This window comes from Megalops cyprinoides, chromosome 3 (genome assembly GCF_013368585.1).
Source record: "Megalops cyprinoides isolate fMegCyp1 chromosome 3, fMegCyp1.pri, whole genome shotgun sequence".
NCBI lineage: Eukaryota > Metazoa > Chordata > Actinopteri > Elopiformes > Megalopidae > Megalops > Megalops cyprinoides.
The window spans coordinates 36,428,347-36,445,446 of NC_050585.1; the positions used below are offsets into that span (position 1 = coordinate 36,428,347).

A 17,100-nucleotide genomic window follows, 5' to 3' on the forward strand; every position below is an offset into this window, starting at 1 on the left:
TGGCAGCCTATCTGAAAAGAAAAAAAAATCACAGAAGACAAATAGTTTGAAGTGTGTGTCAGAATGTTTGTGAGACCTCTGATTCTGACTGTACAATCAAAGTGCTTAGGCTTGCAGTGTGCTTTGGTTTGTTGTGTTTTTGTTTCAGGAGAAATCTCTCTGTCTCCTTAATCACAGAGAGCTGAACAAAAGTGAGGGATAAGTTAGACTTTCAGCACTTTGAAAGCATTCTCGTTTTGAGAGGGACTATTTTCTCGTTCAGTGGTTGATTGTTGTATGGCTGCCCCTTGTCTCTTTTCAGCCTCCTCCTGTATCAGATGAGCTGACCTGAGTGCAAACACACCTTGTGGTCTGTTTGTCTTTGGAGTGGATTCTGCCTCTGTCTCCAGACCATAATCCTATGTCTATCAGTCAGTGTTCCAGCTGGCCTGTTATTTTTCTTTCAATCTCTGTCTGTCTCCCATTTCAGTTAGAGTTCATCATTTTCAGTCTTTGAAATTTTTGTTCAATCACATGACCTTACATGGGATTTAAGTAAGCTGTATGTGTGTGTGTGTGCATTTGTTTGTGTATTGGTGTGTATGTGCATTTTATTGCATGCCAGGAAATCCATCTCTGCATCTTTGGAAGGGATGGGTTTAGGTGATCAGCAAAGGTTTCATTGTGGTGTTTCTGGCATGACAGAGGATGCCATCATGCAGGGGGCAGGTGGGCTGCTAACAGTAAAGACATTTATACTCAGTGCCTCCCCATATCCTGTGCAGCAGCCCACAGGAAACAGAAGCAAGCACACAGCAGGAGAGGGCTGGGGTTGAAGGTGCAGGATTATCCCTCTATGGCTAAGCCTGCTTCATGTTTTTTTTTCTGCAAGGCATCCTCTTTTCAGGATGGTAATGGTACAGTCATATAAAAAAAAAAACCTCAGGATTATGGTCGTTCGTGCCGTAATTGTTTAAAGGGGATGTTTTGGAGGCCTTTGTGCTGCACAGGGCTGAACTGAGAAAGCACACAGGCCCTATTTCATTCCCTACTGTGTTGCTTGCTAATAAAAGGTTTGGAAGGTCAAGCAAGTGGTGACTGTGTAACCGAGGACACATTTCAGATAAGACATCCTGGGGGACGGTTACAGACTCAGAACATGGTCAACAGCTGGTCTGGCCCTGGGGGCAGGAAAAGGTGGGATTGCTGAGGGGATTCAGCCATTTCTGTTTAACCTGCAGCTTTACTTGTTGAAATGTGTGTCAGCCTTTCTGCTTTTCTGTCTCTCTCATTTTTGTACTTTGCATTCTGTAAAGAATTAAACTGTAAAAGCTCTCATTCTGTTCACCCTCTGTTTCTTATTTTAAACAGCCAAACATTAGATTATGCCACTAAATTATGGCATTTATTCATGCGCTCTTTCAGTAAGAAAAGAATAAATAAACATGTTTCAGGTGGAGGTGTAAAATGAACATTTACATTTATTCCTTTGGCAGAAGCGCTTATTCAGAGAGACTCACAAAGCAAATGAGGTCCTTTCTGCAGATATTCTCACATTCTCATGATCTCCTTTTGGTCAGACCAGGAGGGAGGTGCTTCTAGACCAACAGAAAATATTCACTTGTCAACAGAAAATGTATCAGACCTCTGGGTTCTGACCTTCCCATTACATGTTCTTTGCTAGGTAGAGAGAGCACAAAGGGGGATTGAAACAAAAAAGCTTAAATGTTTTCCCGTGCTGAATTCCTTCATCTGGCACTGGAAAAAGTGGATTATTCAGTACAGAGCACTCTCGCTCCTGGGATAAACTACTCTTATTTCTTTATTCTTAAGAAAGATGAGAAAGGTCCTTTCTCATCATGATAAAAGTTAGTTTAACATAAAAGGGGATGTTTGTCCCCTGTCTGGCCAAGTTTATATTTATGTCAACATTGTGTTGGTGGTGGGGGGTTGTAACGGCTGGTATCTGTCTGTACATGGCTACCCAAGGATATTTTCTGTCTGTGAAAGCACCACAGAAAGCTTTTAGCCAAAATACAGAGAGATGCTACACTATAGGCCCTGTGCGGTCCCAGGCCTAGGTCTAGACTAGGTCAAGAATTTCTACTGGCAATACAGCGAGGTGTTAAATGCTATTTGACTCTTTAGGGGATTGGAGAATGCCATTTGGGTAACCTTGCAGTACCTCCTCTGAATTGTCCTAGGATCATACCCAAACATCCCTCTCTGGGGATGTGTGTACTGGATGCATGCAGTGTAACATATGTTCTCGCAACTGTTGCTTACTTGAACATTTTCTGCTGCTGTAGCTGATTGTTACATTAGTCATGATTTTCACTGAATACATTGGCTTTGTTCTTCTCTAAGAACTTAAAGGTAATGCCGTTTATTACGCTGATAGACAGTTAATTTTGTTTTAATCTAAACACTCAATTATGCAGTCGCGCCATCTGGCTTGTCGTACTTTTTTTTAAAAATTTGCTTACATTATGAATTGCATCGGTATATGTTCGGGGCATAAATCACAGCATGGACCACCCACCTCAGATTCTCATTAGGGTGATTTGTTCTGCATTTGAAGGGGTGTAAGGTTGCCGCAAGTGGAAGAGGCAGTGCCTGCCTGAACCCAGCTGGTACCAGCCACACTTGTGACCCGCATTTCTGCATACCTCCTACCATGTCCATTGCTCTCTCCACATACTTCTTGACCCGGCACACTGGGGACCGGCTGTCTCCATAATCCCACAGAGAGGGCGTATGTGTTTGTGTGTATGTGGGATTGAGGCAGTGTGAGAAACCTTGTGGTCCCTGTTCACACACTCTGTTCTCCCTGCATTATATTGCATGGGCCTTATGTTGTGTGTGTGCGTGCATGTGTCCATGTGTGCATCTGTGTGTGCGGGTGTTTGTGTTTTCGCCTTTCTCTGTCTATGCTCTGAGGAAGAACATGGATGCAGCACTTGCTGAGAGGATTTCAGCTGTTTGAAACACTGTGTCTAGATTTGTTCTCTGTACAGTGGTATGCGTTCTTAATCCTTCCCTCAATTCTGTGAGGTGGCTCAGGAGCACTGGTTGCAGGTGGACATGTCACTGTTAAGGCAGGCTGAGAGAGCTTTCAACCCAGGCCCTCCTTTTTCTGCTGTTTAAATAAATCCCCTCCAAAATCTTGAATGAAAGCATATTTTTTCACAAATGCAGCTTGCTTTTTGGTACCATGAAGGAGCTTCGATCTTCTTTTTTTGTAGCTCTCTGTAGTTCTTTTTTGGTTAATATATTAATAATAATTTACGTAGACGCATTCGTTGAAGTTCTAAATATAATAGACCTAATTTCATTTGCTTTGTGCAGAGAAGAAAAAAATGAATATGGCAAATAGTCCAGCTTCTGTTAAATAATATGCTTTTGTTTTGTGTTCCAAATAGCACATACATCCTCATATGTTCACACATGTTTCAAACTGCCCTCGTTTTCATTTGACAGGTCATATGTTATCTGGATGTAGAGGAGTAATAGTTGGCAGGTTACTGGTGAGCACACTCCGAGAGTTTCATGCTCTCAGTAAGCAAGCATACCTGTCTTAGACAGGCAGATAGTCAGAGCATGTAGTTATGACACATGGTTCTCTGCTCTCAGCAGGGGCATTTTGATGCCTCAAAGGTAGCTGCAGAGGTAGCTGATCAACCTCTCTCAAGATCCCATGATGCCCCACAGGGAAAAAAAAATCCCCTAAAGGGATAGTTTATCATCAGGAAGCAGGGAATATATTTGGCTGAGAGACGAAAAGGGAAACGTGTGTGAAATTGGAATAAAAAGATGAAAGATGTTACACATCTTACTACAATCTGCAGGAGAGAGCCCCTTAAAGATTCCAGCAAACCAGCCAGAACGCCTACAGACACCTACTAACAAGGCTAATGTTAGCCCAGAAGGCAAATATTAATGAGGAATGCATTAAAGAGGACACCATATGCAACATTATCTTCTGCCTCCAGCCTGTTTTTGATAAGTGTCAGGTCACATTAAGTATAATAGGCGTTTATGCCTTTATCTTTGAGATTGAGTAATAAACACACACAATTGTTTTTTTTTTTTTTTTGTCATTCACAGTAGGGTGTTCCAAAATAGATTCAATAAATCACTGCACGGTGTCTTTCAAGCAACGTCCTAAAAGGAGAAGTACATTATGTTGTCAGGGCCATGACTCAGCTTTAATTGGGTTGATGGCTGGAGGAGTTACACATTACCAGTTTCTGGTAAAGTGGTGGGCTTGACAGAAGGGGTCTGTGTACTTCCTTACTCCACCACAAGTACAACCAAGCACACTCACACACAGTGACATGTGATTTACTATGCTATGCCTTACATATGATCAACGAACCAGTCTTTATGAGCATTTTGACAATCCTTTTGTCAGTTTATTGTGGCGTACCTGATCGGATCGGAGTGTGAAGGGTTAATGAGTCGAATCGATTCATTCAGGGGCGCTTGCTGCATTCGATGCGATGAAAACAGATGTGTGCTGGCCATTTCCCATGCCTCCACTTTTGATTGTCACCAGAGCCGTGGGCCCATGGCACCCCCTGAGTCTTTGTTCTCTGAGTTCTCACCCCCCAGCCACCCAGTTTCCTGTTCCAAAGCCAGAGTGCTTTTTAATCTGGTGACTGTTCACATACAGCAGGGTGTAATTCAAAGCACAAGGGTCAGGGTTGGAAATGCGTCAGACACTATGCTTTTCATTGCTGGAGTAAATCGAGTTTCTGTTCTTTCTGGTTTGGGCTTTTGCCTGTCAGGCAGCTTCATTTGAGTAACTGCAGTATTTCAGTTTCTCCATAAAAAGACATACCTATGAGATATCAGGCTAGGTTTCTTTTCATAGCACCACAACGAAAGACCAAATCCCTATATATTCTCTGTCGTTTTTTCTTCTCTACGGTCCTCAGTGGTAGCCGATTCATTGAAATAAGAGGGTGACTGAGAGGGGATTACAAAAATGCTGATGACGCTGGCTTTCTAGAAGATTCACCCCTATGGTGTTGTTTTTCAGATTGTGGGAGTCTGTGCAGTCCTAGGTTCTGTGAATGTGGACATGTTAACTAAACTCCCACTAATGCTTGCATCTTCCTGCCAGCACCCCCCCCCCCCCCCCCCCCCCAACAGCAGTACAGTACCAAGGAGGTGGAGGAGGGGTGCCATGGGCAGTGGCCTGAGTGGGTGGTGCTCTGGGATGGAGGACTGACAGGCTTAGAGATCTAAGGGTGACTGGGGAGCAGCTGGTGCTAATGGAGGTAAATAATTCCCTGAAAAGTTAGTCTCCTTTTGAAAACAGACCTGTCGTTAAGTTCTCTGAGAGAATAAAGTGGACAGTCCCTAAGAACAAGGGGAGGGGAAGAGGAGGGTGCCAGACATGCCTCAGGGGGCAGACTGGGGTCATTCAGTCTGCCTATGGCTTGCAGTACTTTGCTACAGGAGGTCCATTTTATCGCTCAGAGTTAATATGTTATAAGTTTACTGCTGTGCTTCTGTGATGGAAGCCATGATGATGGTGATAACCGTAGTAGCAATAATGATAATCCCAATCATCACAACCATAACGTCATAATTGACTGAAGATGGAATTATACCCTGTGGTATGACTGAAGAGTGTCACAGTCTTGCAGTGACATTCCTCAGAGTGTTCATTTCTTACCTTTACCCATTGTGACTGGGATCCTGACTGTATCCCCAGGTGCCAGCTGCTTGATTTTTCAAAGGTGCCACTCACTGGCTTTTGAAAAACTGGATTTTCCAAGTGCATGCTCCAACATAGATGTAAGACTGGGGAGAGACATGATAATTCTTGGCGTTAGGTACAGGGAATTTTGTCATTGACATTTTCATCAGTTCAGACTGGGAGTAGTAAAATGCCCTCTTGCCTTGTGATGCTTTTAGAATCCCTCCTTCACACGTTCTCCCTTATCATGGACATAAGCCTTGAGATTTGGACCTGTCAGAGCACAGAGAAGATATTGCCATTGCTCAAAGCTTTTAAAGAGGGATTTAAAGCGAAACACATAGAGATAATTCTTTTTGAAATTGCATGGGAAATAGTTAGGAAAGGAGCCCAGTTGGGGACACTCTGTCAAAAGAATTTTGTACAGTAGAAGTAAAGCGTGATGAGTTATTTAAGGTGAGGTCTTTATTCAGCCAGTGTCCCTGTTTTTCTGTCCTTTCTACTTTGTGTTTTTATATGAATGGTTAATTCATGAAAGGATGGGCTCAGATCCCCTCTTTAGGAGTGCCTTCAGGCATTTGAATAAAAGGATAGCAACTGGACTCTATTGATGCTGCGGAAACACAGGTCACTAAATGAAGCCATGGGGTCCTTCCTGAAAAAGCCAAGAGGCATCCTGGGGCTGGGGGGCGGGGGGGGGGGGGGGGGGCTGTCATTGTCACAGTGGAGCATTCGGAAAATAGCATGGCCTTGTTTCGGCTGGCAGGAGAACAAATATCACACTCCCCAGCGCTGCCATTGTCGCATCCTTTTATCCAGTCTCACTACCTCACTTTGGTTTCTTTCCCTCCTTTTGTACCCTGCCTCTGCGTTTCGCTTGACTGTAGTTCCCACCCTCCATCCCTTTGGACTTCAGCTGCTTCGCGAGGAACACAAAGCAGCATCCCTCTGCTTTCATGTGTGAGCTGCAGCGTATTCAGCTCTGCCTCTGATCGAGAATGCCCCGACCTCCACAGTTTACAGCAGGGACGCCCCCTCAAAAATCCGTCATTTGATGCATATTCTGTGGTATATGCATGAAACGTTACCTTGATGAATGAGAATGATGTTTTCAAAGAACAGCCCAGAGCCAAACCCAACTGCCTCTCCACATGCCCCCGCCCCCCAACTCCCTTTAAAATGAACTGGTAGTAAGGCAGCTCAGAGGCAATGGGATGAAGAGGGCATTTTTTCAGCACAATTCCTCTAATCAGTCAAAGATGTAGATATACTTCAGCCGAGTGTATTGGTGTTCAGACAATTACAATAGACATTTGAATACAGACATTTTACAAATGACAGTATTTCTGGATGCCACTTAAGTGTCATGATTTCAAATTTGGCAATTTTTGCACCTCTGACATGAGTGTTGAAGATTCGTTTCACAAATGTTTTCTATGAACAGGCTCATCACTGCTCAAATGCCAGGTAAACCAATATTATTGTGCTACACCTTATATATGGGTAATAATATCCTTAGTGATTAAATTAAAAGCAGTGATGATTATGTAATATCTCTGTGGCATTTATTAAGCTTTGTGAACTTTACTGATGTTAAAAGGAGACGAGGTGAGTGTGACCTTCCTGATTGACTTTAGGCTTTTATTTTTTACATGGACTGGCTTGATGCCCATTCTCACAGATGACCTGTCAGTGTTACTGTGGTGGGTGCACCCTTGTCTCTGCCAGCGTCCCTGTTCATAACTTCCCCCTGATGAGCAAAAGGCTTTCCATATTTCATCAGCAGCGATCTTTATAAGATTCAAGCCGCAGAAAGGACATCATCAGCTGTCACTGTACCTCAAGACTTAATCATTGTCCCTGAGACATCCCTGAGAATTCTGAGCTTTTCACTGCCAAAGCAGGCCATTGATAAAAACAAAGAGAGGAGGATTTCCATTAGAATTTGATTGTGTAGACATAGCTTGGGGGTCAAAAGATAGGTTATTTTATGTGGCCTTCCTAACTTGCAAAGATAGAATACAAATGCCCCCATTAGCACAGAGCTTCTGCTGAAACATTGAAATATTCCCATTTAATGTAACATCTCATCAAATCAGTAAAAGGGGAGTGATCCCCATTACTGATGTAATTGTTGCTGGATGTGAAGCTGTCTCACCTCCCATGGAAGAGATTTCAAGATGTGCTACAATGTAAGAACAGGAAATTTTAGTAAAGAGGAAGAAAATATTTTAGAATAGCTTGTCTAAGTTCATACTATACCTTTCAAACATAACAGTGGTACTGGATGCAGCAATAGGATAGAACATCATTGCCCCAAATTTCACAGCACATTGGATCACTAACCCAAAGGTGCACTGCAGAAGCTCGCTTAAGCCAGTATTCTCAAGCAAGAGTAATAGGATTAGAAACAAACTTGCAGGATTATGTTTGAGATGTATGCTGTATGTTCCTCAGTGAGAGAAAATTGGCCTTCATTTACCCCATCCTATAAATACCTGTATTATTGTGGGAAAAAATGAAATCCACTCTGATACTTATTAGGGTGGCCCCACTGGAAAATGGAGGCAAGAGTCCATATGGGAAAACCCTCCCTGTAGGCCCCTGATAAAACTGAAAATGCATACTGAACCCATTCTGTTCTACTACAGATGAAAATTAGGTGTTTGAAGACAGCATTTATGCTTGGAAACATTTTTGGCTGTACCAACAATGTTGATATTCTCAATAGCAGCAAGATGTGTGTAATGTCTGTGCTCACAAGATATTTCATTCTGTGAAAACAACAGCAGAAGAATACCAGTTCAAAGAGGACATCTGTCACAGTGGGTAGTAAAAATTTAATTACTTAATTTAACATCAAACTGTTGTCCAGGATTTTGTGTACTGGTTTTCCCTTTGCTCAGAAGACAGCACAAAATACTGTTGGGAGTCACAGTATTTGAATAAACTGCAGGCACATTTCTGTGAGAAGGGACTGTGGAAATGTGGTTTGGCCTCTCCATCCAGATACTAATTACAGTGACAGAAATGCTGTACTGTACCTTTCCTGCCCTCATGCTCTTCCTGTGACACTGGTGGGGTGAGCCGCACACAAAAGGATAGCCCTGAATGAGGACCCGTAAATTCCGCACCGCCCCTTCTTACAAGCAGCGGGCTCCAGCTTCTCTGACCTAGAAAGTGTGCCTTTTGGAGGTTTCCACAACAACATTGTAGCACAATTTGCAATCAAAAGGAAAGGGAGAATGAAAAGAACAGTGGCCTTTGTGTCTCTAGAGCAGAGCCGTCTGCGACTACACAGTTGAAATGGCAGATTTTAACCTACAGCAACACTGGGAATGTGTGTGTTGGGGGGAGGGGGGGAGGGGGTGGACACCAGGTGAATTACCTTCAGAAAATGCCAATACATCCTCAGAATAGGGAGAAAGATATTCGGAAAATTAATTTTAACAAGGAACTAAGAAAGAATGCTTGTCTCTAGCACAGTATTTTTGCTTGGAAATATTATAGTATAGAGTGACACTAAGGTAGTATAACATGTATTTTATGAATTTAATATATTATTTTGAATAGTAAAAAATGTAAATGTGTGATTTTTATCATAAAAAGTGCACTCCTGCAGGGTACTTTCTTTGACTTTTGATCAAATGTATTACTCTGCCTTTCTACAAAGAACCAAACATTCTCAGGCCTTAAAGTACTTTCTTTCCATAGTTCTTTTCTGGGGTACCTTTGACCTGCCCTTGAGTTCCCATGAAAGCTCCCTCGAGTTAAAGTGGCTACTACCCTTCAGGCCATGTCACTACACCACATGTTCACAGTGGACTGGTGAGAGGGGATACTGGGGACCCATTTATGCCCCTGTCCTGTTCTATGGAAAGTCAGGGGTCAAAGCTTTGACAAAGCTCCCAGCAGCTCTAAATATTACAGTCAACTCTGAGCTGTAGACTGGACCACTGCTCATCCTACAGCCCCAGTCCATACAGCCTATACTATCAGAATGTCTTCCACCTCTGAGCGTCATATCAGCACACCAGACACATTTCTCAGCACAGAGCTGATATAGTGTGTTGCTTCAGGATTCAGCTTAGACTGTGTGTCTTTGTGAATGAGTTGCTGTTTGTGTATATACATGCAAATGTGACTGTGTGTGGGATGCATTCACATGTATCTGAATGCACAAGGCATGTGTATGTGTGTGTACATGTGTGTGTGAGAGAGAGAAAGAGAGAGGGAAAAGACTAGGTATCCTTCCAGCCACCAGTCTTTCTCCAGGGTGGCCAAATAAAGCCAGTCTGCTTTAGGTACCCCACAGAGAGATCAAGTCGCAGTGTTGGCATACTGCAGATGAGCAGTCTCGGGTTCTCACTCACCCAGTTCAAAGGGATTGATCCCATCATCACTCCCCATATTTAAAATAGTGTTAAACAATGACATGCTCTGTAAATGATGAAATGTCTGCTGTCAGCTTGCTTAGAAAGGCTAAGAAAACCTAAGCACTATGCTAAAATCTGCAGGGGTGAAAATATTCCTCAAAAGTTATAGAGCTAATGCAAAATAAACCATGCAAAAGGGAGATATGTTAAACAGTATTATGGACCTATATTAGTATTTAAAACCTCAGGGAAGAAACTATTTGCCGCCCTGCAAATATTATTTTGACAACATTTATGTAGTTTGATTTCTCATTGCATGCATGTCTTTTGTGCTGTATGGCAACAAAAAGACAGGAGCTCAAACCAAGACTGACAATTAACAGCATGAATGCAGTTAAATGAAAAAAAGATGCAAAATATTTGATGTTGTTATGCCTTTAAAATATTGTAGGGATGCCAACCCTGGGAAAGGTGAAGGTACTGTAATAAAAAAGTAAAAATATATTCTTAATCCACCAGAAATACTCCCAAAATGAACCTGAACCTCTACAAAGCTAGATTAGACCTTTGGGTGCTATGGAACAGATAAAATTAGAACAGGCTGGGACTATATATCATGGGACATGTGCAATTAATATTGTTTTAAGAGTTAATTTGCACAGTCTTTCATGTCCAAGGCATGCTTTATAGCCAGAGGGGCCATCTTTATGATTTTTCTGGATTGCTGTGATTTTAGCTAAATGTCCAATGTGAAAATCTGAAATGCCCCCTTACGTACTCCCTTCCATTACATCTCTGTTGATAGAACTCATCAAGGGGTAAAGCAGTTTCAGTTTTGTTTGAATGTTTGTCCTTATTATCATCATTGCTGTCTACATCTGAAGTACAGCATCTTGTCAGTGATTACTTTGGTATTGTCTATTTATTTGATAAATAATACTGACTAAAGGCATGTGTGCAGTACTGAGGACACTGGAAACATATGCTGAGGTTGATGTATGACTCAGGTATGTCATTAGGTCATTACAGATTTGCTGACCATGACAAGAACAGTGTGTGTGTGTGTGTGTGTGTGTGTGTGCGTGCTTGCGCATTCATGTGTGCATGTCTGTGTCTGTGTTAGGGTGGGAGGGACATTGTGGGCATGAGGAGTTAATGGTGTTGTGATGTCCAACATAAACATTATTCCATTATTCCATCCCAGTAACTTCAGCAGTCAGTCACCAGGAAACATTTTGTTCTGCATTTGGTCATTTATGAACTCTGTAATAAGTACAGTCTGCTCTGGCTGTCAGGCAGTGACTCCCATGTAGTGCCACCGTTGAACTTTTATTTTCGTTTGCTTGCACTGTACTTTTCTCTGCTAAATTTCTGCTGATGAGATTCAATACGTTTTTGCTCAAGGAGTGTGTGTGTGTGTGTGTGTGTGTGTGTGTGTGTGTGCGCGCGCGCATACATGAGCGTGTGTGTGCTCATACATGAGCATGTCTGTGTGTGTGTGTGTGTGTGTGTGTGTGTGTGTGTGTGTGTGTGTATTTGTGTGCGTACATGAGCTGGTATGTCAGCATACTGTAATCATGCAGTTCTCTGTGTGGTCAGAACGTGACAGGCAGCAATACCCTCCAGGAATCTCCATGCTTTGAACAGAAACTTCAAAAGAGTGGGAGAGCATAATGCAGATAGAAGGCAAGGCCTCACCCCTTCTCTTAATTAGAAAAGAGGCTGTTACACATCACCATGGAAACATTCTGCAGAGTCAGTACTTCGGTTTAATCGCTCACTGTGAAACGGGAAGGAAATTAGGTTTTTCAGACACCTCTCATTTGCATAGGGTTCACTATAAAGTGAAATCTCTGAGAATCAAGGTAGGAACTGTAATTCTAATTAAAGCATGTCGAGATTAGAGAATGTTCCTGAATCAATTTAAGAGGGTCACGGTAGTACAGAGTTTCTGCCACATCAGTTGTTTCAACAGTACTCATAACTCAGTCAACACACCCAGCTGAAATTGTGTTCTTTTGTCGAAATAGAGTGGTTTTATTTTAAATATCCCCTGTCCCCACTGTCTTACATATTTTTACTGACTCTTCAAGGGCACTTATGATTGGCTGCTGTAAAGTATTAAACTTTTTGGTTTTTGGTTGGATTAACCAAGCATTTATAAGTCAGCTTGATGATCTTATGGGTGTGTTCTGGAAGCATCCAACTACAAGTGCTGACTGTCTCTGGGGAGGTTAGAGTTCATTTCAGACTTACAGACAGTTACATATCATATGTGTGTGATAACAGTGGCAGTTGTTTTTTGGAGAAGTAGCAGTGGTATGCTTAAAGGAAGGCTGCTGATCTGTGCTAACTGCTGTCCCTTTGTGTTTATGTGGTTGTGCAGGTGGCAACAAGCTGAAGAACCAGGTGTTCCGTTTGAACTGGGCCTGGATCTCCTTGGAGAAGGAGTACTATGTGGTGGATGAAGATGCCAAGTTCCTGGAAGTGCTGCTGAAACGCAGGGGCTACCTTGGGGAGACCTCTTTCATCAGTGAGTGGAAACCCACCGGCACCACCCGTCCTCTCCGTGTCTCGCCACACATGAACACACTTACACGGTACACACACACACACACACACACACACACACGGACACAAGCCGTATGAGTATCTTCACTCGAAACATGATACTCAATTAAGTATCAAGAAATCAATCATATTAGCTCTTGTAATATGTGACTGGACAGACAGCAGAAAAAGTGACTGTCACTGTGTTCATTCTTTTTTGCACAGCAATGCGAAAGATTCTCCTCCCAGCCCACTGAGTCCATCTCCTGTATTTTTAAGTGTATCATCCAGGAATGGTATTCACCATTCTATGGGACAGGAAAATCCTATAAGTCCTATCATTTTATTCCAGTTGGAAAGGACACAGACACAAGCAATTTTTAGGCTTCAGTGTTTCTCATGTTTGCTGTTTTAATGTAATGGTGTACAGTACAACAGTAAAGGCAGAGTACAAAGGCAGTTCAAGGGCAAAGACAACATTCCAGTAGCGTGAGCGTGAGCCATTAGGACCTTGACTGTGATCTCTAATCTTTTGCGTTCAGATGCTCTGAATTACAGAACATGGTTGGAGTCCTCTTCCTCATCTTTGGGGCAATTTTCTTCTCAGTCAAGATTCTGGAGTGGTTTGCTGTTTGTTTATCTCCAGGGCAAAGATGAAAGCTTTCTGTTGTTTACATTTCAGAGAGAGCGAGTTGACTATGCTGTGAGCACCTGGTTATCTCTGAGAGGCCTTGAAAGGTGGGGGGCCGGTGGGGGGGGGACAGGAGCTGGGGGCTCTTTTTGTCAGACCCTCAGTCACTTCTGGCCCTGGGGGGATAAGATATTCACATGGCTCCGGACGGTGTGGCGAGGTACCAGCCCGCGCTAATGAAAATGAATGAGGGGATAATTCACCTCCCTCAGTACAAGGCAGGCAGAGCCAGCTGTAATCAATCAGCTCATTAGCGGCAGTGACTGCCTAATGTGGCATCTGGACTCTGAGCCCCCGAACACTTAAACCAGGAAATTGGGTTTCACTACTTTCTTGTGAAGTTCAGTATTTTTAGACTTCCTTGCAAAACCAAGTCAAGATTTCCCCCGGGACTGTTTACCTGATGTTAACAACATCATGACCCTTAATATTTTTGGAAGGGCAAAAGAAAGCGCATCTAGTATCTATCTTGGAGGAAGATGAACTCTGTGATAGAGAAATCCATTGCGGTATCAGGTTATTTCCTTGCTGATAATTTGGAGGTTTACTGGCTTGGAAATGGTGGAGAAAAGAACAAAATGAAGCCAGGGAAAAAGTGGATCAGGCCCTGCAGCCCTGCACAGCTTGTCTACCTTCTTTCCTCTCATATCTTTTTCTTTTTCTTTTCCCTTTCCCCTACTCTCTCTCTCTCTCTCTGTCTGTTTCATCTCCATCTCACTATCTATCTGACTCTCTATTTTTACATCTCTCTTAACCCTGAGATGAAACGATAAAGGTTCCCAGTCCTGAGACCTCTGCAGTGCAGATGCAGGAAGCTTCTCCATCTCGACCCTGCTGGGCGCGACGATCAGAGGCCACCCCCGAAGAGCGCTCCTCCACAATTTGAACTGTGAAACTCGGCCATTGTGGCGGCAACTGACGCGCGTGCTGCGTTCTTCTCCCGCAGTTCTTCCTCTCCTTTCACATGCCCAGCCTCAGAAACCATCTCTGTAAACCGGAGGATCCGATCTCCTGCTGTCAGAGATGAAACTGAGAGCAACCACCATTCCTCTTCTGTAGTCAGGCTTCACTTTGAAGATTCCTGTTTTTTTCTTCTTTTTCCATTTCATTCCATTTATTTATTTCTTTTTTATGAGTTTCATAGAGAGCGTTGTAGTTGCATATGAAAGCTCTTTGTCCCACTGTATCCACTTAGCTCTGGTTGTCCATCTCGTTAAAACAAAGGGTGAATATGTTATGCGTTTGTCAGTCCGTCCGTGCTTGCCTCTGGAGCCTCTCAGGCAGCGTTGTGCTGAGAGACGGAAGTGTGGTCTTTGTGTTGAAGTGTGTGTCTTGGCTTTTTGTTATTTACTGCTATGGGGTGTGACCGTCAAAACGAGCTAGAAGCGCTCACAAGTGGATGACACAGTAGCTGTCCAAACCACCCCAGCAGAAGGGCCCCTGGTGTCAACAGAGACTTGATGTGACAGTGATCAAATGGCATTTGACAGATACAGCTAGTCACCCTGTTGAGCAGGACGCCCTTGTGACAGGACCCATGGCATTACATTGAGCAGGGCAGAAGTAACAATGGTACAAATGACCTCTGCTGTCACAATCAGACAGGAATTTGATTATTACATCCCACTTTCAAGTATTAGAGAGCTACACTGTTGGCATTGCCATGGTTACTATATACAGTACTGCTCCCACACACTTTCTGGTGGCTTAGAAATAGGTGGTGTCAGGTGCACATGCACATGTGCATGAAACGCTCTTTCCATCCTGCCAAAGACTGTGGTTATTGGTAATCAAGCTAATCAGCCAACACTTTTCTCTGTATTGCTTATACTTCCAACCATTGCAAGAGTGAAGGAATGATGCTCTTTCTTCACCCCCAAAAGGCATTGGCACCAAAGACGGCACCGCGGAAAAGGACAAAGACTTCCGGGGAAAGTCACAGAAGCAAGTCCAGTTCAACCCGGGTCAGACATCGGCCTCCTGGAGGGTGCGGATGCTGCCGGATGATGAGTTTGAGCGGTCGGAGACCTTCCATATTGTCCTGTCAGAGCCTGTGATGGGGGCGCTGGAGTTCCCGGCGGTGGCCACCGTGGAGATCCTGGACCCAGCTGACGGTCAGAGCAACACTGGCAGCCTTCACTGCTTGTTTGTTCACGTCTAAACCTCACTTTAGTGTAACTATTTTCAAAACATTGCATTACTAATTCAGGACATAGCTTCTTTTATCCAGGTACTCTCAATGGTTACAATTGTGCATACATGCCCATTGTGCAAAGTGTGTCTCACTCTGGCAATTATTGCACTGTGAGGTATCTTGCTGAATGTCATATCAACAGAATCCCAGTCATGATTTGGTCCTGTGACACTTATGCTATTTGTGTGATCTAATCACAAAGCAATGTCTACACTATACTCCACACTAGTAATACTTGAATAGATGGAAGACATGATAATAAGACAGTACTGACAATGTTTTGTTTTTCAATTATGACATCATATGCAGTGTGTTCAGGGTGCTGTTAACTGTATAGTGCCTGTACTTGCAAGGGCCTGTATCTAAATGTCTCCCCTCTGCTAATAATATATAGAGGGGAGTTTGAGACAGTTCCATTCAGATTAAAACAAATTATACATAAAATAATTCACCATTTTTCCTTTTTATTTTTTATTTTATTTTTTTTATTGGAGATTTACACACTAAATACAAAAATACAAAAGATTAATCTCTTTGGCTTTTTCTTTTTGCATGTCCCTTTCTCTTTCTTTTTCATACACATACATTCACACACGGACACTTTCTCTCTTCCCCTCTCTCTCTCTCTCTGTCTCTGAGTCTCTGAACTGCTAATGCTCCATGAGATCTGGCCACATTGCTCTCACACCTCTGTGCCGTGGAAACCTAATTGGACAGAAAGCTCTTGGTTTTAGCCTTGGTAGACTAAATGTGAGATAGAGGGGAACCAGTTCTCTGACAAGTAAGACACACTTTCATATATGCTCTGATGTATATGTCTACGCACATTAAATTCTAGTGCTGGGAAGTCCTGGGTACAGAGGAAATCTCATCAGTGATAATCCCTCCCAGATGTTTTTTCTTTCCTGCATGTGTAGGCACACATTTAGAATTGCTATTGACAGCATCAGGTTGAAGTAGTTCCAAAAAAAATAATAAAAAAAACACAAACAACTGTAGGCTTTTAAAATATTTCTGCCAGACACTGAACATTTTTTCCCATTGAATGATGCCCCTTCCATTTTAAGTGCTTTTTTGTGTCTAAAAGATAGGGCATCCTGTGGGCCACTTCAGCTAATTAAAAGCTGTAGAAGGGAGTGTATGTTTAGCTAAAGCAGTCATCCCTGTGGGCTGGTTAATGTGACTGGGAATTGCCTCTGTCGCTCTAATAGCTGAGAGGATGGAGGAGTCTCTTCTGGCCACAGTGTTTCAGTGTTCGATCGTGGCTTTTGATGTTGCAGATCTCCCTGTAGGTGTTTTATGTCTGAAATCGAAAGCCTAGAACCACTGTGGTAGGATTTCACACCTACCAGTTTAGAATTGCATTTATTTCTTTTTTGTTTCTGTATTAATTTGAGATGAGGGGGTTATTTTGCTCATCTTTGGCAGCAAATTTGAACTACAACATTTAAGAATTTATATTTAAAAAAAGATTAAATACCAGGTAAAGCAAATGTGCTCAAAGGAAAAGGAGAGGACTACAAAAAAAGCTCCCCTCTTCCACTAAGAGGCACCTCTAATGAGTCAAACCCCACAAACACATAACTTGGAATGTATAATG

At 42.8% G+C, this 17,100-nt stretch overlaps 1 protein-coding gene across 1 annotated transcript in view; it reads left to right on the forward strand.

Annotated features, from left to right (window-relative positions):
* LOC118774511 (FRAS1-related extracellular matrix protein 2-like) overlaps positions 1–17,100 on the forward strand; it is a 54,610-nt gene that overhangs the window by 11,833 nt on the left and 25,677 nt on the right. Inside the window, exons 3-4 of the mRNA XM_036523855.1 lie at positions 12,452–12,598; positions 15,190–15,420. Coding sequence (XP_036379748.1) covers positions 12,452–12,598; positions 15,190–15,420 — 378 coding nt within the window. The remainder of the gene's footprint in view (positions 1–12,451; positions 12,599–15,189; positions 15,421–17,100) is intronic.